General features: G+C 51.3%; 1 protein-coding gene across 4 annotated transcripts in view; it reads left to right on the top strand.

Annotated features, from left to right (window-relative positions):
- nsd3 (nuclear receptor binding SET domain protein 3) overlaps positions 1 to 23894 on the top strand; it is a 36516-nt gene that overhangs the window by 3439 nt on the left and 9183 nt on the right. The window contains exons 2-20 of one of the 4 annotated variants that reach the window (XM_064307161.1): positions 2689 to 3735; positions 4557 to 4716; positions 5052 to 5206; positions 6211 to 6825; positions 7090 to 7204; positions 8795 to 8895; positions 9277 to 9322; positions 10065 to 10195; positions 12347 to 12472; positions 12884 to 13010; positions 14208 to 14405; positions 15008 to 15187; positions 17146 to 17295; positions 19365 to 19521; positions 20100 to 20302; positions 21216 to 21331; positions 22585 to 22611; positions 22888 to 23130; positions 23523 to 23639. In XM_064307161.1, the coding sequence (XP_064163231.1) occupies positions 2734 to 3735; positions 4557 to 4716; positions 5052 to 5206; positions 6211 to 6825; positions 7090 to 7204; positions 8795 to 8895; positions 9277 to 9322; positions 10065 to 10195; positions 12347 to 12472; positions 12884 to 13010; positions 14208 to 14405; positions 15008 to 15187; positions 17146 to 17295; positions 19365 to 19521; positions 20100 to 20302; positions 21216 to 21331; positions 22585 to 22611; positions 22888 to 23130; positions 23523 to 23639 (3969 nt within the window). In that variant the 5' untranslated portion in view covers positions 2689 to 2733. Of the gene's footprint in view, positions 1 to 2688; positions 3736 to 4556; positions 4717 to 5051; positions 5207 to 6210; positions 6826 to 7089; positions 7205 to 8794; positions 8896 to 9276; positions 9323 to 10064; positions 10196 to 12346; positions 12473 to 12883; positions 13011 to 14207; positions 14406 to 15007; positions 15188 to 17145; positions 17296 to 19364; positions 19522 to 20099; positions 20303 to 21215; positions 21332 to 22584; positions 22612 to 22860; positions 23131 to 23522; positions 23640 to 23894 lie in introns of all 4 variants that reach the window. The other 3 variants (XM_064307162.1, XM_064307160.1, XM_064307163.1) reach the window with 3 other exon arrangements.

Below are 23894 nucleotides of genomic sequence, written 5' to 3'. Positions count from 1 at the left end.
TTAGGCTAAGCTAACGCCCGCGTGGGGCCGGGCTCCTCTTCCACGTGTGGTGGGGAGAGGTGCAGGGATCCAGCGTTCGGAAGTCTCCCTCAGAGCAGCGGACGACCCGTCGTTCAGCGTCGTTCAGCACGCGCTAGCCGACGGTGCTGCTAATACAGTAAATCACAGGGACGCACCGCGGGGCGCGCGGTTCGCAGGGCGCAGTGGACGACGCCGTGCGGATGCGTGCGCTGCAAGGTCGTCGGCGTTTACGCGGGATATTGCGTGTTCTGATGCACGGTGCACGGATAGAGCTGCAACGAGGGCTTTCTTCTCTTCTCTCTGTCGACGCGTGAAGCGAATCGGTCTCCTGCTTTGTGTGGTCCCGCACTGTGGTCTACAGTCGTGTCCTCTCTGCAGTGCTGATACCAGAGAGCTGCTAACCCCACTCGCCCTGCCCCCTCTGCTGCACTGATTCCAGATCAGTGCTCTGTGAGGGATACTAAATCCACCCTCCCCACCCCTCTCTGAAAGAGATGCTAATCCCACTCCCCCTCCCCTCTCTGTGAGAGATGCTAATCCCACTCCCCCTCCCCTCTCTGTGAGAGATGCTAATCCCACTCCCCTCCCTCTCTGTGAGAGATGCTAATCCCACTCCCCTCCCTCTCTGTGAGAGATGCTAATCCCACTCCCCTCCCTCTCTGTGAGAGATGCTAATCCCACTCCCCTCCCCTCTCTGTGAGAGATGGTAATCCAACTCCCCCTCCCCTCTCTCTGAGAGATGCTAATCCCACTCCCCCTGCCCTCTCTGTGAGAGATGCTAATCCCACTCCCCTCTCTGTGAGAGATGCTAATCCCACTCCCCTCCCCTCTCTGTGAGAGATGCTAATCCCACTCCCCCTCCCCTCTCTGTGAGAGATGCTAATCCCACTCCCCCACCCCTCTCTGTGAGAGATGCTAATCCCACTCCCCCACCCCTCTCTGTGAGAGATGCTAATCCCACTCCCCCTGCCCTCTCTGTGAGAGATGCTAATCCCACTCCCCTCCCTCTCTGTGAGAGATGCTAATCCACTCCCCTCCCCTCTCTGTGAGAGATGCTAATCCCACTCCCTGCCCTCTCTGTGGAGAGATGCTAATCCCACTCCCCTGCCCCTCTGTGAGAGATGCTAATCCCACTCCCCTCCCCTCTCTGTGAGAGATGCTAATCCCACTCCCCCTGCCCTCTCTGTGAGAGATGCTAATCCCACTCCCCCTCCCCTCTCTGTGAGAGATGGTAATCCCACTCCCCCTGCCCTCTCTGTGAGAGATGCTAATCCCACTCCCCCTGCCCTCTCTGTGAGAGATGCTAATCCCACTCCCCCTCCCTCTCTGTGAGAGATGTAATCCCACTCCCCCTGCCCTCTCTGTGAGAGATGCTAATCCCACTCCCCCTGCCCTCTCTGTGAGAGATGCTAATCCCACTCCCCCTCCCCTCTCTGTGAGAGATGCTAATCCCACTCCCCCTGCCCTCTCTGTGAGAGATGCTAATCCCACTCCCCCTCCCCTCTCTGTGAGAGATGCTAATCCCACTCCCTCCTCTCTGTGAGAGATGCTAATCCCACTCCCCTGCCCTCTCTGTGAGAGATGCTAATCCCACTCCCCTCCCTCTCTGTGAGAGATGCTAATCCCACTCCCCCTCTCTGTGAGAGATGCTAATCCCACTCCCCTCCCTCTCTGTGAGAGATGCTAATCCCACTCCCCTGCCCTCTCTGTGAGAGATGCTAATCCCACTCCCCTCCCCTCTCTGTGAGAGATGCTAATCCCACTCCCCTGCCCTCTCTGTGAGAGATGCTAATCCCACTCCCCTCCCCTCTCTGTGAGAGATGCTAATCCTCCCCTCTGTGAGAATGCTAATCCACTCCCGCCCTCCTGTGAGAGATGCTAATCCTCCCTGCCTCTCTGCAGGATTCTGGCTGGCCAACTGCTTGTTTTGCTTGACCAACAGTGGGGCCAGCCCAACAGACGCCAATGTCTGTGACTGACTGAGTGATGAAATTACACCATTGGTCGGCCGGATCACGTGTACTAGGTCCAGCCATATACTAGGTTTCCTAGTCTTGTTTCTCTTGGTTTGAGGGGGTGGCGGTAGTGATGGGGGTTGGACAATCACTAGTCATTTGTGAACAATGTTTGCCAATGTGAGGAAATCTTATTAATGGAGCCAAAACCTTTTACGGTTCTTGTAGGTCATACAATAAAAAATAAACCAATGGAATAAAACAAATAAAGGAACAAAAGGCTTTTTATGACTGCATATTTATATTTTATGGGTAGTTTGTGGTAGGAAAAAAAAAAAAGGTGTCAAGATCTTTGAAAATTTTGGGGGGTGGAATCTGGTTTTCAGTAAATGCTTAGTTGCTTTTTTACAGAAGAAATTCTCCTGAGTTATCAGGTAACTGTAAATACCTTGTTAAAGGGCACTGTGGCAGAGCTTCATGTGGGATTTGAACCTGCAACCTCTTAAATAACATGCCATTGTTCTGTAACTTCTACAATATACTGCTGCTTTTCGTGGGTCTTGTACAGCCTAAAGTAATAAAAAGTCTGTCCTCTTCTGAAGGGGAATGTGCTTTTATCTGTCATCCCATACATGGAGTGGTTCCAGTTTTGTTTCGAAACTCAGTTGAAAATTCGTTTTTTTTCCCTTTCTTTTACTCCTCTTCCCCTCAGGCCCTGTAAGAGAAAGGGAATCTTAAAGGATGCCGGAGCAGAACAATGGATTTCTCCTTCTCTTTCATGCAAGGGATCATGGGAAACACAATTCAGCAACCTCCGCAGCTCATTGACTCGGCCAACGTCCGGCAGGATGGCGGCTACGACGCGGGCAGGGGGGAGGGGGGCCCCTCGGCCTACGAGTCCGCCCTGGAGTCGGGTTTCTCCTACCCCCCCGAGGACCTGCCCGGGGTGCCCAACGGCTACCCGCCGGGCGCCGGCCTCTACGAGCCCCAGGCCAAGTACTCCGTGTACTCCCAGTTCCCCAACGGCTCGGCCAACGGCTACGGCGCCATCCGCGGGTACGGCGACCAGTGCCTGCTGCCGGGGGAGGGCACGGTGCTGAGGGCGCCCGTCGTCCAGGAGAAACCCCCCTCCCCGGCCCTGCCCCTTCCCCACCTCCCCCACCACCAGCAGCACCTCCACCACCCTTCCCACCAGCAGCAGCTGCAGCACCACCACCACCACCACCTCTTCCACCATCCGCACCTCCACGGCTCCCTGCCTCTCCCTCCCCAGCAGCTCCCTCCCTCCCCCCACCTCCCGGCCCCCGTCCTGCCCCCTCCCCCGCCCCTGCTCCTGCCCTCCTCCCCCTCGGCGCCGGCCCCGCCCCCGGCCCCGCCCTCCGTCCTCCCCGGCGGCCCCAAGAAGACCAGCTCCCCGGAGATCAAGCTGAAGATCGTCAAGACGTACCGGAACGGGCGGGAGCTGTTCGAGTCCTCGCTCTGCGGGGACCTCCTGCAGGAGTTCCAGGCCAGCGAGGCCTCCCGCCGCCGCCACGAGCGCAAGAAGGAGAAGAGGAAAAAGGAGGCGCGGCGGGGGGGCGAGCTGGAGCTGGAGCGGGGCTGGGAGCAGGGCCTGCTGCGGGCACAAGGGGGCGCCGTCGAGCCCGCGGTGGGCTCGGGCCCCCAGGAGCAAGGGGGTGACGGGGCAGGGGACCAGCAGGGGCCCGGGCAGGAACAGGTGGCCCTCAGGAGCCCCAAAGTAGAGCCTGAGGAGCTGAGTGTGAGTCCCCCCCTCTTTCTTATATCTCCCTTTCTCCCACTCTCTCTTTCATCTCCTTTATCCTATCTCCTTCTCCCTCTCTTCTCCTTTCCTCTCTCCTCTCCTCTCTTCTCTCCCCATTCCTCCTCCCTCTGTACTGCTCCCTCTTGCCCAGAGCTTGTTCACTCGTATGAATTCAGAATGGGATGAAACTGCATCAAAGTGAGGAAATCTATAATGGAAAAGATGAACAGAACATTGAGCGTTTTAATCTGGCCGTCTTTCCTTTCTAAGGTCCTATTGCTGTTTCAGCAGCACCAGAGAATTTGCACATCAGTTACTGCAGTTAATGCAGAGCGCATGAAACGTCTCCTATGACTTCCTGTGTTCCCTTCCCTCCCCCTGAGGAAAATAATTCTGTGCTTCTGTGTTTTGTATGGGCGCGCGCGCATGTGTGTGTATATGTGCACACATTTGTGTATGTTTGTTGTATGTCTGTGTGTTGTATTTGAGTGTGTGTGTTGTATGTGTATGTGTATATGTGCACACGCTTGTGTATGTTTGTTGTGTGTGTGTGTGTGTGTTGTATTTGAGTGTGTGTGTTGTATGTGTATATGAATATGCGCACATGCTTGTGTATGTTTGTTGTGTGTGTGTGTGTGTTGTATTTGAGTGTGTGTGTTGTATGTGTATATGAATATGCGCACATGCTTGTGTATGTTTGTTGTGTGTGTGTGTGTTGTATTTGAGTGTGTGTGTTGTATGTGTATATGAATATGCGCACATGCTTGTATATGTTTGTTGTGTGTGTGTGTTTATTGTATGTCTGTTTTTGGGGACAGATTCAGAAGCACTTTTCGGTGGCCGTGACCAGCCCAGGCCTTTGTGGGGACCGCTTGGTGGGAGACCTGGTTTGGGCCAAAGTGGGGACGTACCCGTGGTGGCCCTGCATGGTCTCCTGTGATCCGCAGTTGGACGTCCACAGCAGGATCAACACCCGAGGTACTACCGCTGCCATCGCATCACACGGCCCAATCATCCTCCCCTGATTGGTCCAGCGCTAGATGCACCAACATTCCCGTGCCCATATACCAGATTATTCATCAAATTAATTACACTTCTGTTGCATGGTGACCACTTAGCAACCAGACTTTGCTTGCTCATTCCCAGGCCGGCAGTATAGTTCTCAGTTTTCTGCTTTGTTGAGCGTGTGCATCGTAGTAATTCATCAATGGCAGGTTAAGATTTGGAGAACGTGGTGAAATATGGGACGTACCCATTTTCTCTGTAACGTGGGACGTCCCGGCTGACACGGGCCTGCTCGCCCCCCTCCCCAGGGCACCGGGAGTACCACGTGCAGTTTTTTGGGAGCGTGGCGGAGCGCGCCTGGGTCCATGAGAAGCGGGTGGTGGAGTACGAGGGACGCGACCAGTTTGACCAGCTGCAGGCCGAGACGCTGCGCAGGACCACCAACCCTGCGGAGAGACACAAGGTACCGGCTCCCTGTGTGTGTGTGCGCCTGTGTGTGTGTGTGTGTGTGTGTGTGTGTGTGTGTGCGTTTGCATATCTATGCATGTGTGTGTGCCTGTTTGTGTGTGTGTGTGCGTTTGCATGTCTATGCATGTGTGTGTGCCTGTTTATGTGTGTGTGTGTGCGTGTACATGGGAATGGATCTATGGGGGTCAGGTGGTTGTGGAGCTTAAGGGGAGGTCAGTCAGAGGGATGGATGGGGGAGAGAAAGGGAGGGAGAGTGAAGAGAAGGAGGATGAGAAAAGAGGGAAGAATGACCTCAGTTTATATCCAGGTGGCTGATGTGTGTGAAGTGCAGTGTGTAAGGGTGTCACATGGACCAGCAGTGGTGTAATGCCTTGTAACACTGGGGTCTGTAATGCATTGTAACACTGGGGTCTGTAATGCATTGTAACACTGGGGTCTGTAATGCATTGTAAAACTGGGGTCTGTAATGCCTTGTAACACTGGAGTCTGTAATGCATTGTGACACTGGGGTCTGTAATGCATTGTGACACTGGGGTCTGTAATGCCTTGTAACGCTGGGGTCTATAATGCATTGTAACGCTGGGGTCTGTAATGCCTTGTAACGCTGGGGTCTGTAATGCATTGTAACGCTGGGGTCTGTAATGCCTTGTAACGCTGGGGTCTGTAATGCATTGTAACGCTGGGGTCTGTAATGCCTTGTAACACTGGGGTCTATAATGCATTGTAACGCTGGAGTCTGTAATGCATTGTAACACTGGGGTCTGTAATGCATTGTAACACTGGTGTCTGTAATGCATTGTAACACTGGTGTCTGTAATGCCTTGTAACACTGGGGTCTGTAATGCATTGTAACACTGGTGTCTGTAATGCATTGTAACACTGGTGTCTGTAATGCATTGTAACACTGGGGTCTGTAATGCATTGTAACACTGGGGTCTGTAATGCATTGTAACACTGGGGTCTGTAATGCATTGTAACGTCCCCCTCACTCATTCTCAGCTCCTGAGGCCCATACCCCAGAGGGAGCGCGCTCAGTGGGAGGTGGGCGTCGGCCACGCGGAGGACGCTCACCTGATGAGCAGGGAGGGGCGCATCGAGAGCTACACCTTCATCTACGTGGACAAGGAGGACGCGCCCCCATCGGGCCCCTCCAAGGGGCGGGCTGCCAGGCCGGCGCGGAGGGCGTGGCCTTCCCGGGGGTCCCGCGGGAGCAGGGGCAGCCAGGAGGGCGAACACACGGCGCCGCGGCGACAGCAGCCACGACGACAGTGCAGCACGTCCGGAGGCGGGGAGCAAGAGCCAGGCTCCGCCTCTCCCAAACAGGAGGAACAGGAGGAAGAGGAGGACGAGGGGGAGGAGCAGAGCACCTCTGTCCCCGCCTCCTCCCCGACCGCGGAGCCCCAGCCCCGCCCCCAGTCCCCGCCAATCAAAACCGCCTGGAAGACGGCGGCGGCTCGCAAGCTCCTCCCGCTGTCAGTCACCATGAAGAGGCTGAACGTGGAGATCACCAAGTGCGACTGGACCCTGTACCGGGAGAAGGCCCCCTCCTCGCCCAAACCAAAGGCCCCCGAGAGGGAGGGGAGGCAGGCCGACCAGGTCCGCCACTCACCCAGGGTACGCCTGCCATTGGCTGAGACAGCCGCCTTTGAACCATCAGTATCAAGGTTTTTTATTGGTCTTTATTTAACACTTCAAGGTGTCAGCCTGCCAGGTTTAGTGGGGGGCAGCAGCTCTGTCCAGGCTGGGCACGGTGCTGGATGCTCTCTCAGGCAGGGACGCCGGTAGAGCTGCAGGCTTTCGTCCGTCCCGTCTGAGCAGGGCTGAGTGAAGCCTGGGGCAGCCGGTGAGTGACAGCTGCTCTCTCTGCTCCCCCCGCAGAGCTGCAGTGCTAAAGTGGAGGGGGGTGTGAGGGAGCAGGAGAGGGTCGCTTCTCCTGCCGGACGGAGGGGTGACCTGAGCTCGGCACAGCACGGGACGGCCGAGACCTCGTCAGGTACTGGAGCTGCACACACACACACACACACACACACACACACACACACAACACACACACACACCACACACACACACACACACACACACACAACACACACACACACCACAACACACACACACACACACAACAACACACACACACACACAAACACACCACAAACAACACACACACACAACACACACACATCACAACACACACCACACCACAACCGCACCACAACCACACGCCACACAACACACAACACACACACACACACACACACGCACACACACACGCACACAACAACACACACACACACACACACACACACACCACACCAGCATGCACAACACACAAACAACAACCACACACACACACACACAAACACACACACACACACACACACACACCACAACACACACACACCACACACACACACCCCACACACACACACACACAACACACAACACACACACACAAACACACACACCACACACACCACACACACACAACACACACACACACAACACACACACACACAACACACACACACACAACACACACACACAAACACACACACACACACACACACCACAACACCACACACACCACACACACACGCCGCACACACACACACACACCACACACACACACACCACACACCACACACACAACCACACACCACACACACACACACACACACACACACACACACACACACACACACACAACACACACACACACACACACACACACACACACACACACACACACACACACACACACAACCACAACACCCACACACACACACACACACACACACACCACAAACACACACACACCCCACACACACACACACACAACCACACACACCACACACACACACACACACACACACACACAACAACACCACACACAACACACGCACACACAGCACACAAGCACACACACACACAACACACGCACAAACACACACACACACACACAACACACGCACAAACACAAACAAACACGCACACACACAACACACAAGCACACACACACTTACTCAAACAAACGTGCACACACATGCGCACACAGACACACTTACACAACCAAACTCGCACACACGCGCACACGGACACTCACACTCAAAAACACTCACACACACATGCACACAAACACGCACACACACCTGTACACATACACCTCACACCCATGGACCCACGCAGACATTCATTACAGAACCTGCTCTAGAAACACACGCACATGCACACACCCTGTAGCTGACACCTGTCTGAGTGTGTGATGCAGCTTGAATGCCTGAATGCTTGTGACAGTTTGTGAATGTGAGTTGTGGGCTGGTATTGAAAGGAATGATGTATTAGGTAACTGAGTTCAGTAGTTCAGATCTGGTGGGAGCAAATGATGCACAAACCTGTGAATGTACTGTGTGGTCACCTGTGTGAGTGTGTGACCCTGTGTGAGTGTGTGACACTGTGAACACCTGTGTGGGTGTGTGACACTGAACACCTGTGTGAGTGTGTGACACTCTAAACACCTGTGTGAGTGTGTGACACTGTGTGAGTGTGACCCTGTGAGACTCACTAACCCCCCCCCCCCCCCCAGGCCCGGCGGAGCGTAAGCCCCAGCGCCGGTCGGTGAGAAGCCGCTCCGAGTCGGAGAAGATCACGGATCCCGTGCCAAAGAAGAAGCTGAAGAAGGAGCAGGTAGGACCCGCCCCACACCTGCACCCGTCTGCCACGGAGAGTTCTGGAACCCGGTTTCTCCAATTCCTTCAAAGTCGAGACGCAACTGATGTTTAGTGTTTGATAGCATTAAAGATTTGGCCTGTGTGGCTGCTGTGCTGTGCTGTGCTGTGTGCCTGTGCAGGCAGTCTTTCAAGGCAGCGACTGCGCAGCTCAGCTGGCGGACGGCACAAGTGAAAAGCAGTGGCTGGCTGCGCATAGAGCCCCCCCCCCAATCATAGGACAGGATATTACAGCAACATACACGCTTGTATGTGATTAGGGCAAAAATGGGAAAAGTAAAAGCTGCATAAAAATGACCTTGAAAGGACCTCACATTCTTTCTCTGTCCATTCCCTGCAGGCCGAAACTCTTCCACTAACCGACCTGAAGACAGGGTCACAAAAAGGTATTTGTTGCTGGGTACCGTATCCCCTGACACGATTCAAATTGAGCGCCCTGCCCTGTGCTATTCAGTGCAGTGCCCTGCGTAGGGTTTAAACCTGCAACCCTTCTGCTCAGCGTAACCTTTTCAGGAAATACCTCTCCCTGCCCTTCTCTTCTCCTCCCCTCCTTTTCCTCTCTTCCACATCTTCCCCCCTCTGACTGCCCTGTCTTCACCTGTCCCTGAAAAAATCCTTCCGCTACCTTCCCTTCCAAAAGTTAAGTCGTGACGAAGCCTTACCCATCGCTGGGGCGTTATTACCCAATCATGCCGTGTCTCATTAATTGCTGCTCGGGATGTTAGCAGTGATTTATGGATCTAGGCCTTTTCTTCATTTGCGCTGATTATGAGTTGTGGATAAGAGCGTCAGCTAAATTCCTAAAATGCTAATGTAATGTAAATGAGCCCCAACTCCTTCCTCACTGTAACTTAGGTCGCTCCCTAATTAAACATACGTTATTGTACAACAGGTCAGATGACACTGCCGGGCCATTTCATAAGTGGTTTGGTACGTCCAAAAAACCCCTGATTTAAACTGCTCATAGAAGCATCCAATGGCGGTGGAGTCATTTCAGTCCGTTAGCATGTAGCCTACCTGTTGTGATTCCGCGGAACCTTCCGGCAGCGAGGGGATGTGTTCAGGTGCGGCACGACGTTCAGGCACCGGGGTTGCTGAACCTTTCTCCCCCCGGGCTCTCCTCTCCAGGGGCCAGCGAGATCTCCGACTCCTGCAAACCCCTGAAGAAGAGGAGCCGAGCCTCCACCGACGTAGAGCCGGTCAGCTCCCAGTACCGCGACACGTCCGACTCCGACTCCCGGGGTCTCAGTGACCCGCAGGTACTGCTGCTGCTGCTGCTGCTGCTGCTAGTGCTACTGCTGCTGCTGCTGCTAATGCTGCTACTGCTGCCAGTGTGCTGCTGCTGCTACTGCTGCTGCTGCTGCTGCTGCTGCTGCTACTGCTGCTAGTGCTACTGCTGCTAGTGCTGCTACTGCTGCTACTGCTGCTACTGTTACCACTGATGCTATTGCTACTACAGTTAATACAGCCGTTGCTGGTCCTGTTAATACTGCGACCACTAATACTAATACTGCTGTAAATACAACGGATACTCCTGAAGTTAATACTGCTCCCACTAATATTACTACTGTAAATACAACATATACTCTTAAAGTTAATACTGCTACCACTAATACTAATACTACTGTAAATACAACAAATACTCCTAAAGTTAATACTGCTACCACTAATACTAATACTACTGTAAATACAACGGATACTCCTGAAGTTAATACTGCTACCACTAATACTAATACTACTGTAAATACAACGGGTACTCCTGAAGTTAATACTGCTACCACTAATACTAATACTGCTGTAAATACAACAGATACTCCTAAAGTTAATACTGCTACCACTAATACTAATACTACTGTAAATACAACAGATACTCCTAAAGTTAATACTGCTACCACTAATACTAATACTACTGTAAATACAACGGATACTCCTAAAGTTAATACTGCTCCCACTAATATTACTACTGTAAATATTGCTGGTACTGCTCCTGTTAGTACTGTGACTTACAAATACTACTATTGCTGTAAATACTACTGTTGCTGCCACTGCTGCTGTTGATATGGCTACCACTAGCACGACTACAGGACAGTTCATTATTCTGTTTCTGCTACTGCCAATAAGCTGAGTGTGGCCAATGTTGTGACACAGCATCCGTGCGCTAGAGAGAAGAGACTCCTGCTCTGAAAGTTGCCCAGTCATAGTTTCCTGAAGCGCTTATTATTTATTTTTAATGTGGTATTTTTGCCAGCCAAACTCACAAATTTTAACTTGTAAATCTCTAGACTCACAGCCTCTGTTTAATAATCATCTAAGCACGTTGAAACATTGCCTGACACGGAGTGTTCTGGAACCCAATTTATTATTATTATTTTTGTATTGAAATGGAAGCAACTTTTGAGCGCTCCCCTTTCAATAAATCACGAGTCGTAAATAAAGTCTGGAGTCACAGCTGATGTTCAGTGTTTGATGGCATTAGCGATCTGGGCTGTGTGGCTGCTGCGCTCTGCCTGTGCAGGCAGTCATGCGACTGCGCAGCTGGCAGACGGCACAAGTGAACAGAAGCGGCTGCTGGCTGCGTGCGAAGGGGGCATGTGCACCCCTTCCCCCGCTCCCCCCCATCATAGGACAGTATTACAGCAATGTACCAGCCTGTGAATGTGACTAGGGCACATAGGACAAGAAATACTGCATTAAAAACTACCTAAATTTGTGTGCCCTCTGTTTTTAATAATCATCTAAGTAAGTTGAAACATTTTGTTCCGCAAATGAAATTCAAATTTTTTCTTCCACAAGTCGACGTCTGTTCTCGTTCTCCTCGGCTTCCTGCGGGAAACGTGGAAACCTGTTTGCCGTTTGCATGCGATGTAAAACAGGGAGGTGTCGGCATCAGTATCAGCCGCCGTGGGCTGCCAGGTATCGGCTATAGATAATCGGCTCCGGAATTTCCACACCTCGCATCCCTAAATTCTGTTGTTGGGAATTTGTTTGGGAATCTTCTCCCTCTGTGGAACCGAGTCGGGAACGGCGAAGGAACAGGCTGATGAGACCACTTTCCGGTCGAGAAGGTTTTATTACGATGCGCAAAGAGGATGCAGTGACGGAATGCGTTCTTGTCCGAATCTCAACACAATAGCCACAGGTCGGGGGTTTCGGTACCGGAGGTGTCAGAGGTGCAACAGTTGAGTGTGAATATTCGCACCCTGATGTCCTGGGGGGGGGCAGCTGTTTGGCCTGCTGCCGGCGACACCCCTTTGATATGCCGCTGTTGTACATCCTTTACAAACAACGGCTGAGCCCCACACGGGGCCATCTGTCCCTAACAGTGGGGGGGGCTGCTGTCGCAGTGAGCGTGTGCGTGAAATCCCAACCCGCCCCAACCCGTCTCCTGTGCTCCCGTGCGCCCCCTGCAGGTGGAGTTTGAGAAGTGCTCGGACAGCCCGGCGGCGGCCGACGCGGACCTCTCCGACGCGCAGTCGTCCGACTCCAACCTGTCCGGCCAGGGCGGCTGCGGGTCCCGGAAGGACACGGTCTGCCAGGTGGGCCCCGCTCTCCCTCCGGGACAGCCTGTACCGGGCAGGGCGTTTCCACAGGCCCAAAACACACCGAGGAACAGGATCTCCTTTCATTTTCGAACATGTCTTTGTAATAGCTGTTATTTGTTTTTTATAATACAGTGTTTGATTACAGTCGGAATCACAAATACAGGCTGATGGCAGAGTTAAAAAAAAGAATCTGCAATTCAGATTGCAGCTTCTTGAGTGCAAACACATCCTGCAGTCTTCGTTACGCTCAGCTTCCTGTTGTAACCCGAAACCCCACAGCTCAGCTTGTGTGAGGGTTGTGTGTATAAAACATGTCTAGAGGTTTGCGATTGTGGGTTTGTGAGAACTGGCCGCGTTCTGTCCTGTTTACGATGCGTGCGGGAATCTGGTCTTCTGATTGGTCAGATCTGCGAGGCGTTCGGGGATGACCTGGTGCTCTGTGAGGGGGAGTGTAGCAGGCTCTTCCATTCCGCCTGTCTGGGGCTGGACTACTCCTCTGAGGAGAAGTTCACCTGCGCTGAATGTAAGACAGGTGAGTACCCTCTGTCCTCCTCTTTGTCGCGTCGGAGGTGAAAATGCCAGCCAGCTCTCTTAAACCAGGTCTTGAAGACGCCCCTCTCTATCAGAGCTTGCTTTATTCAGGGATGGGAGTTTTCCCATTAATCTGAAGATTTTTCACATGCTAAATGTCTCAACAGTGTGTCACAAGCACATACACATGAAGGATTTTTGTGGTTTTTAACAGCTTGTAACAGAGGAGAATGTGCATAAATGGAGCCGTGTTTCCCCACGGGTTGAGAATTAATTTATTTTATTTAATATATTTATTTATGTGCTTTGTGAAGGGGGTTTCCAGGGTGGGAATTGTGAGTTTGGTTGCTGTGACAACACAACGCAGGAACATAAACAAGGAGCCTCTCTCTCCCCCTCCCATAGCCTACCTGAACTGTTGGCAGGTTTGAACAAGTTAACTGTGCTCCTTGGCACAGGGAGGGGAGGGGGAGAGCTGGCTTGTTTTGAAAACACTACGGCTAGCGGCACATAGCCTAGCGCAGCTCTAATTTTATCCCAAATTGTTGAACGATGAAACAGCCCAGAAATACACACACTCAAACCGAAAACAAGCCCAGAAAAACACAACCCATGGCTCAAAACCTGGGACTTAAATTGAATTGCTTAATAACTTTTTTTTTAAAAAAGCTCAAAGTCGCTTTCTATGAGCGGACTTGGCAGGGTGGTGTCAGTTCGCACAGCCAGATTACACTCGGCTGTACGTCACTTTGACATTTGAAAGAAAAAAATAACGAATACACGAGTATAGTGTGCTGCTTACCAAAATAAAAAACAGACTCGGTGTTCTGAACGAAACATGGGGAGGCAGCTTCATGCAGAAGTTGTCCATTTATTACAGGCGTTCAGCAGATGCTCTTATCCAGAGCGACTTACAGAACTTACAATGGCCGTTTTCCTCCTGATGAACGAGGTTTATGATTGTGGTTGCTTATTGGCTCTAAAATAATTTTATTATATTGCATTGTATTGCATTGTATTGTATTGAACACACTACCTACAGTATGACAGAACTGAAGTAGTTTGAGCGCAAGGTTCAGAACCTAAGACTGAATGGGCGCTCGATGTGAATCTGTCTGCTGTGATGTTTTTGGGGAGAGTAGAGCTGACAGAGGAGCACAGTGACTCACCCCCCCCTCCCCCCCCCTCCACCACGCAGGCACGCACGCCTGCTTCTCCTGCAAGGCGGCGGACGGCGACGTCAGGAGGTGCGCGGTGGGAGGCTGCGGCCGCTTCTACCATGAGTCCTGTGCCCGCAAGCACCCGGGCGCGACCTCCGACCCCAGCGGCCTCCGCTGCCCCCAGCACAGCTGCGCCACCTGCTGTCTGGAGCGGGACCTGCACAAGGCCTGCAAAGGTACCTGGGAAATGCGGTCTGGATAACCTCGGCTATCACCTTGAGTTTGCCTCATGTGCACTGCTCAACATGGCCTGCATCCTTTAACAGATGTATGTGTCTCTTCTTCTTTTGACTTTACCTCTATCCCTGTCTTGCTTTTTATCTCTCTGTATCTCTCCCCTCTCCCCTCTTCTACTTTATGTGTCTCTCTCTCTGTCTCTCTCTCTCTCTCTATCTCGCTCTCTCATGTTCTACTCTCTGCCTCTCTCTTTCTGACTCTCTATCCCACTCTTCCTTCCCCTCCCCCTCCTCTCCGGTTGATCTCCCCTTACTTCTCTCTCTCCTTTACCACCCCACTCTCTCTCTCTCTCTCTCTCTCTCCCCCATGTTCTACTCTCTGCCTCTCTCTTTCTGACTCCCTATCCCACTCCTCCTTTCCCTCCCCTCCCGGTTGATCTCCCCTTACTTCTCTCTCTTCTTTACTACCCCCACTCTCTCTCTCTCGCTCTCTCATGTTCTACTCTCTGCCTCTCTCTTTCTGACTCCCTATCCCACTCCTCCTTCCCCTCCCTGCTCTCCGGTTGATCTCCCCTTACTTCTCTCTCTCCCCCCGGTCCCAGGTCGTATGATGTGCTGTATCCGCTGTCCCGTGGCGTACCACACGGGGGACGGCTGCGTGGCCGCGGGCAGCGCGGTCATCTCCCCGCACGTCATCGTGTGCAGCAACCACGCCGCCGGCGGGGAGGACGGCCTGCCGCCGCCGCCCGTAAACGTGGCCTGGTGTTCCGTGTGCTCCCGAGGTGAGGCTTCGCCCCCCGCCCCGCCCCCACCTCCCCGCGGTACAGAGCAGGGACGTCCCAGCGCTCCTTTGTAATGGTCACGTGTTCCACTCAGTCAGGGAATCTTCATTAGAACCTCGTTTGCAGCGGGGCGACGGTTCGAAGTGAAGAGTGTTCCTGTAAGAACCGCTAACTGTTGTAAAAATTGTCATGTAGACCTATTTTATGGGGACGTACCCGTAACTGACTGACCTCCAGTCCTGGCAGCAGTGTAGCGTTTGTCTTGATACGCACAGAGGGCATTGTCTGAATTAAAGTGTGAACGATGTTCTTGCACGCTCTCGATAAGACCTTCTTCTCTTCATCTTCTCCTGATGCCTCCGAATGCAGTCGGATGGTTGTATTTTCATTATTCCGGTTGACTTACTTTGATCCCTTTGTAAGAAGCCCTTGTGTTTTCTTGTGAAAGTTTCCTGCTGGTGGGAGCTTGGAGGCATTGGAAAACCTCTCTTAACTTCCTTTCTAACTCCCCGCCCCCACACACACGCCCCCACCCCTAGCAGTCTCACCTGGTGATTCACTCAGTTTTACCTTCAGTTGGTGCCTTCTCAGTTTACAGCGGTCTTGGTGTCCTTTGGAAAAAGCGACGGCCGTCTCACTCTCCATGTTGGCTTAAGATCCCAGTGATCATGGTCTACTGGGAGCCACGCCCAGCTGAGTCACTTTCCTTAGTGTAGTGATCCTCCCCACAGTCCGGATCAAACCCGGCCTGCTCCGGTGCAAACAGGGGCCCTGGAGTCCCGCGATACAGGAAGTAACTCACTGTCATGACTGCGCCAGCAGGGAGGGAGGGAGGGAGGGTTTCGGTTGTCAGGGTGACCACCAGCCTTCCTGCTCTCTGGCGACTCCTCTGGCCAGCGGGGTGACTGCGATGAGTCTGCGGAGGACTCGCGCTGAACATCAAATTCACCATCGATGCAAATGCCTGATGATGTCACCGAGCAAAGCAGAGGGGCTTTCGCGGCCTTAACGGGTTTAGGGAAATTCTGTACGGGTAACTGTACGCAAGAGCTAGGCGCATTACCATGTGCTGCACTGGGTGGCAGTTGTGGTGGTAGTAGTGCTTCAGAGAGACACCACCCTCCATATACAGAAAAGGAAACTTCTGGAGACTCAAGTTATTACCAGTCACGCATTTAAAGTTTGAATATCGGCTTCATTTTTTTGCTTTATCTCCTACAGCATGGCGAACGTAGTTACCGTCAGCCATGATGATAAAAAACAAAACTCCTGATGAGTGTATTTTAATTTGTTCATCTGCCACCTGGTGGATTTTGATTAATTTCTCACACTGACCGCTCGCGGAAAGTGATCCTGTGAACTACGCTGTTAAAACCCCGCCCCCGTACACGGCTTTTGGTGACATCAGCAGGCAGCGTGCTCTTTGGCTACACGCATTGGCTGTGAATTGACCCTGAGTGACCGTCCTTGCAGTGGCCCAGCTGGTGGCTTGCAGAGTAGAAATGAAGCACACAGCTGACTGGACACGTTTTGGGGTACATGTGCAAGCGTGCAGTCCCTTAACAGTGCCTGGGCTGTCCAATAGCGGTTAAAAAAATCTAGAAATTCTTTAACTTTTATGTTATTATTGTAATTATTTATTATATTATTGTTTTGATTTTTGGAATTTGAGCCTTGGAAGTTGAACTGGGGTTGGCACTGCCTTTCCTACAGAACCCTGCAGTATAAAATATATAAGCTGTGCGAGATATGAACCGTAACCTCTGATATTGCGTTTGAACTCTGTAAATCTCTTTTTTGACAGTTACGTCAGTTATGGGTAATTTCTTTTCCTTTTTCACGTTTGAGCTTTTTTTTTTTAAACTCGTTTGTCTTTTTTTTGTCTTGTTTTTGTCCTCTGACTCGGAGTAGTTTGTGTTTTCCTCATGACCTCTCCTGTCTGTCTCCTGTATGTGTAGGGCTGTTAGTGCAAGACCGTACTGACATCATATTACGCTCCTATGCCTACAAGTCCCACTACCTTCTGACCGACTCAAATGGTGCTGAGTTGATGAAATTACCCATGATTCCTTCCTCTTCGTCAGCTACCAAAAAGAATGTTGAGAAAGGTAACGGAACAGTTTTTTTCCTTCCTTCATTTTCGAATTCTGGTGTGTGGTTACCTGTCCGTCTGTCTGTCTGATTGTCTGTCTCTCTCTCTTTTGGTTTCCTTTTTGAGTCTTTGGTTTTAAAAACATTCATAATTTAGAAAAAAAAGAAAAACTTGTCGAGGCTTTAAAAGTCAAAGGTGCTCTTGAATGAAGACAAAACAGGGCTAACAAGAATGCTCATCTGTCATTGAAAGGACAAGAATTGAGCTCACTTTAATTTATGACCTTTCAACTTTGACCATTCATGGTCATTTGGCCATATAAGGAAGTGGAGAATCTGTGTGCATTTACGCTATTCACAGCCGAACCTCTGTTACTCTGTGTGTGACCCCGAGCTGCCCCTGCCTTGTAAATTCTCAAATGGTCTGACTTAATGGTCTCATTTTAGCAAGAGCAGAGAAGAGGAGTGCCGTCTGTAAAAGTGTTGGGGGTTTAATCAAATTCTAATTTTATGTCAAAATGACATGGAGCTTCAATGGCATGGCAAGTGAAGCTGTGTTACCAAAACATATTAAAAGAGGACAATTTAACAGTTATACAGCTTGGCAAACATATATGTACATGTGTGTGTGTATGCATGCATTCATATAATTTATACATACATGTCTTCACGTGTGTTATCAAAAGCAGGAGGACCACTGTTCCTCTGCAGACGTACACTCTCCATTCAGCATTTTGCCTGAAAGGAAGGCTGTGTTTGGTTATCGTTTCGCTATCGTGTTTTGACGGGGATTTATTGGTTCAAGACAGAATTCACACAAGCTTAATTTGGCACGCTCCTTATTTTTCTGCACTTTGGATGGTGGAGTTATTTCAGTTTAGTCACTGACATTTGCCTTGCATTCATCAATAAACAAGGGCGCTGCTCTTTTTAACAAGCTGGCTCAATTTCATATATATTACACATCTCAGCTTCCTCCACCAGTGCCATCCAAGAAAGGAAAAATAAACAGTGATTGTGTGGTTGGAGGCGGTCTGTTATCAGAACACCCTGTGCATGCTCCAGTCATGTTCTCTCCGTTTTATTTATTGTTTATTTATATAATTTATTTATTGTTGCTCTGCAGTCACAAGCTTTAACTCTGCAAAGTGATATTTAACAATGACATCACCACAGATTATAGAAGATACACACCGGATACTCTGCTCTTAAGGTCTGTCTCTCTACCATGGAGGTGACGCGTTCCATTTCGAATTATCTTCTGAAAATTCTTTAAGGGGCGTGGTCAGAGTCAGTGGGAGTGAACCCTTTGTTGTGTAACATAGCAACTGTTACCAAGCAGAACCTCCTGCAGTTAAGAATAAGGGGGACCGAAGGACAGATGAACGATTAGCTGAGTATCTGGTGCATCTAAATGATCTGTGATGTTAGATGTAAATGTGAACAGAAGCTCTGATGGACATACTGGCCCTGTTCTGCCAGCCTCACACTGGATAATGCTATGGAAAAACCTCATGTAGAGTTTTTTTTGGGTTCTTTTTAGCCTGTCTACACTTATCATTCTGCATATCTGTATTTCTGTATGCATTTGGCGCTTCCAGTGGTATTGAGCTCCTCAAATGTTTCTGTTTCTACTACAAGTTCTGGTAGGGTTCAAACCAGCACAAAGTACAAATCCCTGACCCATGTAAAAACTGTATACATGGGTCCCCTTATTCCAAAGTCACAATCCCCCTTATACATACAGGGGATTGGTGACTTTGGAAGCTCTCCCTATGGCATGAATGGGGTGAGGCTTGGAGAATAGTGGTCCCTGCTGAACAGTGATAACGCCTTTCTCTTGGCTGTCTGAATGTGTGTGTGCGTGTGTGTGTGTACATGTGTGTACATGTGTGTTTATGTGTGTGTGTGTGCGTGCGTGCGTGCTCCTGTGTGTGTGTGTGTGTGTATATGTGTGTTTATGTGTGTGTGTGCGTGCGCCTGTGTGTGTGTGTGTGTGTGCGCGTGCGTACATGTGTGTATATGTGTGTGTATATGTGTGTTTATGTGTCTGCGTGCGTGCGTGCTCCTGTGTGTGCGTGTGCAGGGGGAAGTCTGCTGTCCTGCTCGGCCTGCCCCGCCTCGTTCCACCCCGAGTGTCTGAGCATGGAGATGCCGGAGGGGGCGTGGCTCTGTAGCGAGTGCAGGGCGGGGAGGAAGCCTCATTACAAGCAGATCGTCTGGGTCAAATTGGGCAACTACAGGTGAGAACTACAGGAGCCTTCTCACCACACCTGCCTCTGCTTCTCCTCTTCATAAAGCAGCTGGCAGTGGTTAGCACAGGACCAGGAGGTTGCGAGTTCTAATCCCTAACTGGCCCTAGTAATACGGCTGTGTAAATGGCTTCTAGAATGTACAGACAGAAAAATTCTGAATCTTCTGTGAAGTAGTCTTGGATTAAGGGTTTGTGAAAACTAATGATTTGATTTTTTTTTTTAAATACGTTTTGATGTATTTTAAGTATGAGATATTTAGAGGTGTTAAGACTCTGAAAAACCAGTAGTGGAACTACGAAAATAATAGAAGGTTCTTTCCCTCTCCCTCTCTTGTCTCTTTCTTTTTCTCTCTCTCTCTCCTTCCCCTCCCTCTCTCTGTCTCTCCCCATCCTCTCTCTCTCTCCCTTCCTCTCTCCCCACCCGCTCCTCTCTGTCTCTCTCTCTCTCTCTCTCTCCCTTCCTCTCTCCCCACCCGCTCCTCTCTGTCTCTCTCCATCCTCTGCCTCTCTCCCCACCCGCTCCTCTCTGTCTCTCTCTCTCTCTCTCTCTCTCTCTCTCTCTCTCAGGTGGTGGCCAGCGGAAATCTGTAACCCGCGCCTGGTCCCCTACAACATCCAGAACCTGAAGCACGACCTCGGGGACTTCCCCGTTTTTTTCTTTGGGTCCCACGACTACTACTGGATCAGCCGGGGGCGGGTCTTCCCCTACGTGGAGAGTGACAGGCACATCGCCAACGGCCAGATCGGCATCAACAAGACCTTCAAAAAGGGTGAGCGGGGTGGGCGTGGTTTGTGACCTCATCTGAATGACCTCACTCTGCTCTAGAAGCTCAGCTCTGCTGGTTAAAGATGTCCAAACGGATCTCAGGTCTGTCTCTGTCAATTTGCAGCCCAGGAGAGGGTAGGTGATAGACTGGGAAATGTCTTATACTGCCTGGGAACTTAAATATACAGTATATTAAAAAAATACAGAGCTAAAATATGGACTGGGAGTTTAACTACACTGCAGTATATTAAAGTAAAACATATTAAGATATTGACACGTTTCCCAATACGTGAACAAAGATGCAAATTATTGCCTCTTTCAGTTATTGTAATACATGTAAGTGTATAAAGCAGTGTTTAAGAAACACTGCCTGGAAATACATTGATTATGTCTTCTAAAAAGGCCACAAATTTGCAGTACATTAAAATATATACTTTCTAGGGTGAACTGCGAGTAGGTCAGACTCTGGATATGAGCTGAAGTCAGTGTCTCTCAGGATGTGAGCTCAGAGTCAGTCAGTGTCTCTCAGGATGTGAGCTCAGAGTCAGTGTCTCTCAGGATGTGAGCTCAGAGTCAGTGTCTCTCAGGATGTGAGCTCAGAGTCAGTGTCTCTCTGATGTGAGCTCAGAGTCAGTGTCTCTCTGATGTGAGCTCAGAGTCAGTAAGGCTCTTGTTACATTACATTACATTACAGGCATTTAGCAGACGCTCTTATCCAGAGCGACGTACACAACTTTTTACATAGCACTTTACATTGTATCCATTTATACAGCTGGATATATACTGAAGCAATGCAGATTAAGTACCTTGCTCAAGGGTACAACGGCAGTGTCCTTACCAAGGGAATCGAACCTGCGACCTTTCGGTTACAAGCGCAGTTCCTTACCCACTGTTGACTCGGTGTGTGTGATTGGCAGCTCTGGAAGAGGCTGCTAAGAGGTTCCAGGAGCTCAAGGCTCAGAGGGAGAGCAAGGAGGCCCTGGAGCAGGAGCGCCACCACACCCGCAAGCCCCCCCCATACAAGTTCATCAGGGTGAGATACGCGCACGCACGCATGCACACACACAGTCACAGTCACAGTCCCATACACACACAAACACTCAGTAGCATTCACATTATACACACACACACACACACAGTCAGTCACATACACACACACACACACTCAGTCACAGTCCCATACACACACGCGCACACACACAGACACACACACACACACAGTCACAGTCACAGTCCCATACACAGACGCACACACACTCTCAGTATCATTCACATTATGCGCACACATGCACACGCTCTCAGTAACATTCACATTATACACACACGCAAACACACACACTCTCAGTAACATTCACATTATGCATGCAAACACACACACGCTCAGTTACATTCACATTATACACACACACACACACTCCCACCCTCCCGTGCCCTACTCTTTCCCAGTGTCCTCTCTCTCTCTCTATCTCTCACACGCCGCGCCCCTCTCTCAGTCTCTCTCTCTCTCTCACGCCGCCCTCTCTCCTCTCTCTCCCAGTCTAACAGGCCGGTGGGGCCAGTGCAGGTGTACGTGGCTGACCTGTCTCTCTCTCTCTGTCCCAGTCTAACAGGCCGGTGGGCCCGGTGCAGGTGTACGTGGCGGACCTGTCTCTCTCTCTCTCACCGCTCTCTCCCCTCTCTGTCCCAGTCTAACAGGCCGGTGGGCCCGGTGCAGGTGTACGTGGCTGACCTGTCTCTCTCCTCTCTCTCCCAGTCTAACAGGCCGGTGGGGCCAGTGCAGGTGTACGTGGCTGACCTGTCTCTCTCTCTCTGTCCCAGTCTAACAGGCCGGTGGGCCTGGTGCAGGTGTACGTGGCGGACCTGTCTCTCTCTCTCTCACCGCTCTCTCCCCTCTCTGTCCCAGTCTAACAGGCCGGTGGGCCCGGTGCAGGTGTACGTGGCTGACCTGTCTCTCTCCTCTCTCTCCCAGTCTAACAGGCCGGTGGGGCCAGTGCAGGTGTACGTGGCTGACCTGTCTCTCTCTCTCTGTCCCAGTCTAACAGGCCGGTGGGGCCAGTGCAGGTGTACGTGGCGGACCTGTCTCTCTCTCACACCGCTCTGCCCCTCTCTCTCCCAGTCTAACAGGCCGGTGGGGCCGGTGCAGGTGTACGTGGCTGACCTGTCTCTCTCTCTCTCTCCCAGTCTAACAGGCCGGTGGGCCCGGTGCAGGTGTACGTGGCTGACCTGTCTCTCTCACGCCGCCCCTCTCTCCTCTCTCACGCCGCCCCTCTCTCCTCTCTCTCGCAGTCTAACAGGCCGGTGGGCCCGGTGCAGGTGTACGTGGCTGACCTGTCTCTCTCTCTCTCTCCCAGTCTAACAGGCCGGTGGGCCCGGTGCAGGTGTACGTGGCTGACCTGTCTCTCTCTCTCTCTCCCAGTCTAACAGGCCGGTGGGGCCGGTGCAGGTGTACGTGGCTGACCTGTCTCTCTCCCCTCTCTCTCCCAGTCTAACAGGCCGGTGGGCCCAGTGCAGGTGTACGTGGTGGACCTGTCTCTCTCTCACCGCTCTGCCTCTCTCTCCCAGTCTAACAGGCCGGTGGGGCCGGTGCAGGTGTACGTGGCGGACGTGTCTGAGGTTCCGCGCTGCAGCTGCGGGCCGGCGGACGAGAGCCCGTGTGGGCAGGACTCGGAGTGCCTGAACCGCATGCTGCAGTACGAGTGCCACCCGGAGGCGTGCCCGGCAGGCGCGCGCTGCCAGAACCAGCGCTTCTCCCGCCGCCTCGCCCCCGCCACCGAGGTCATCCGCACCGACGGGCGCGGCTGGGGCCTCAAGACCAAGCAGGACCTGAAGAAGGTCAGCCCCGCCCCCGCGCCCCCACCTGCAGTCCCCCAGTGCCACAGGAGTGACATTCTCCTCAAGCATTCCTCGCTTCTGTGATGCTCTGAAAACTGCGTGTCACTATTTTCATTATTATTGGATTATTTATTTTTTGTACGCAAATGTCTGTGACTGAGTGACTGAGTGAGTGATGAAGTTACACCATTGGTCGGCCTAGTTATGAAGTTACACCATTGGTCAGCCAGATCACGTGTTAGGTCCAGCCATATACTAGATTTTGACCTGGTCTTGTTTATAATTAATTTTTAATTTTTTTTTTAAATCAAGTCGTTTCATGGGCAGTTAATCCATATTAACTGGATGGGAAGTGGACCGTGGAACCAATGTGCCTGTGGCTCCTGTTGCAGGGGGACTTTGTGATGGAGTACGTGGGCGAGCTGATCGACGCGGACGAGTGCAGGCAGCGATTGAAACGCTCCCACGAGAACCGCGTGACCGACTTCTACATGCTGACCCTCACCAAGGTACCGACCTGAACACGCACAGGATATTCCACCATGCACTGAGCTCATGTGTTTACAGTTTGAAATATTTGTAAATATTTTTGAAATATTTGTAGCTTGAAATAAGTTTTTGAGAATCACACATCTAGAAAAATGTCTATCTGGACATAGCGTCACATTTTTTTCCCCACTTTATTAACCATGGGTAACCTTTATAATATTAACGTTATTATGTTTTTTAAATAATAAAATAAGGAACTGAGAGGCCAGCGATTC

Source organism: Anguilla rostrata, chromosome 14, assembly GCF_018555375.3.
Source record: "Anguilla rostrata isolate EN2019 chromosome 14, ASM1855537v3, whole genome shotgun sequence".
Classification (NCBI taxonomy): domain Eukaryota; kingdom Metazoa; phylum Chordata; class Actinopteri; order Anguilliformes; family Anguillidae; genus Anguilla; species Anguilla rostrata.
The sequence above is the reverse complement of the archived record's forward strand: the minus strand, read 5'-3'. Positions and strand labels throughout refer to the sequence as shown.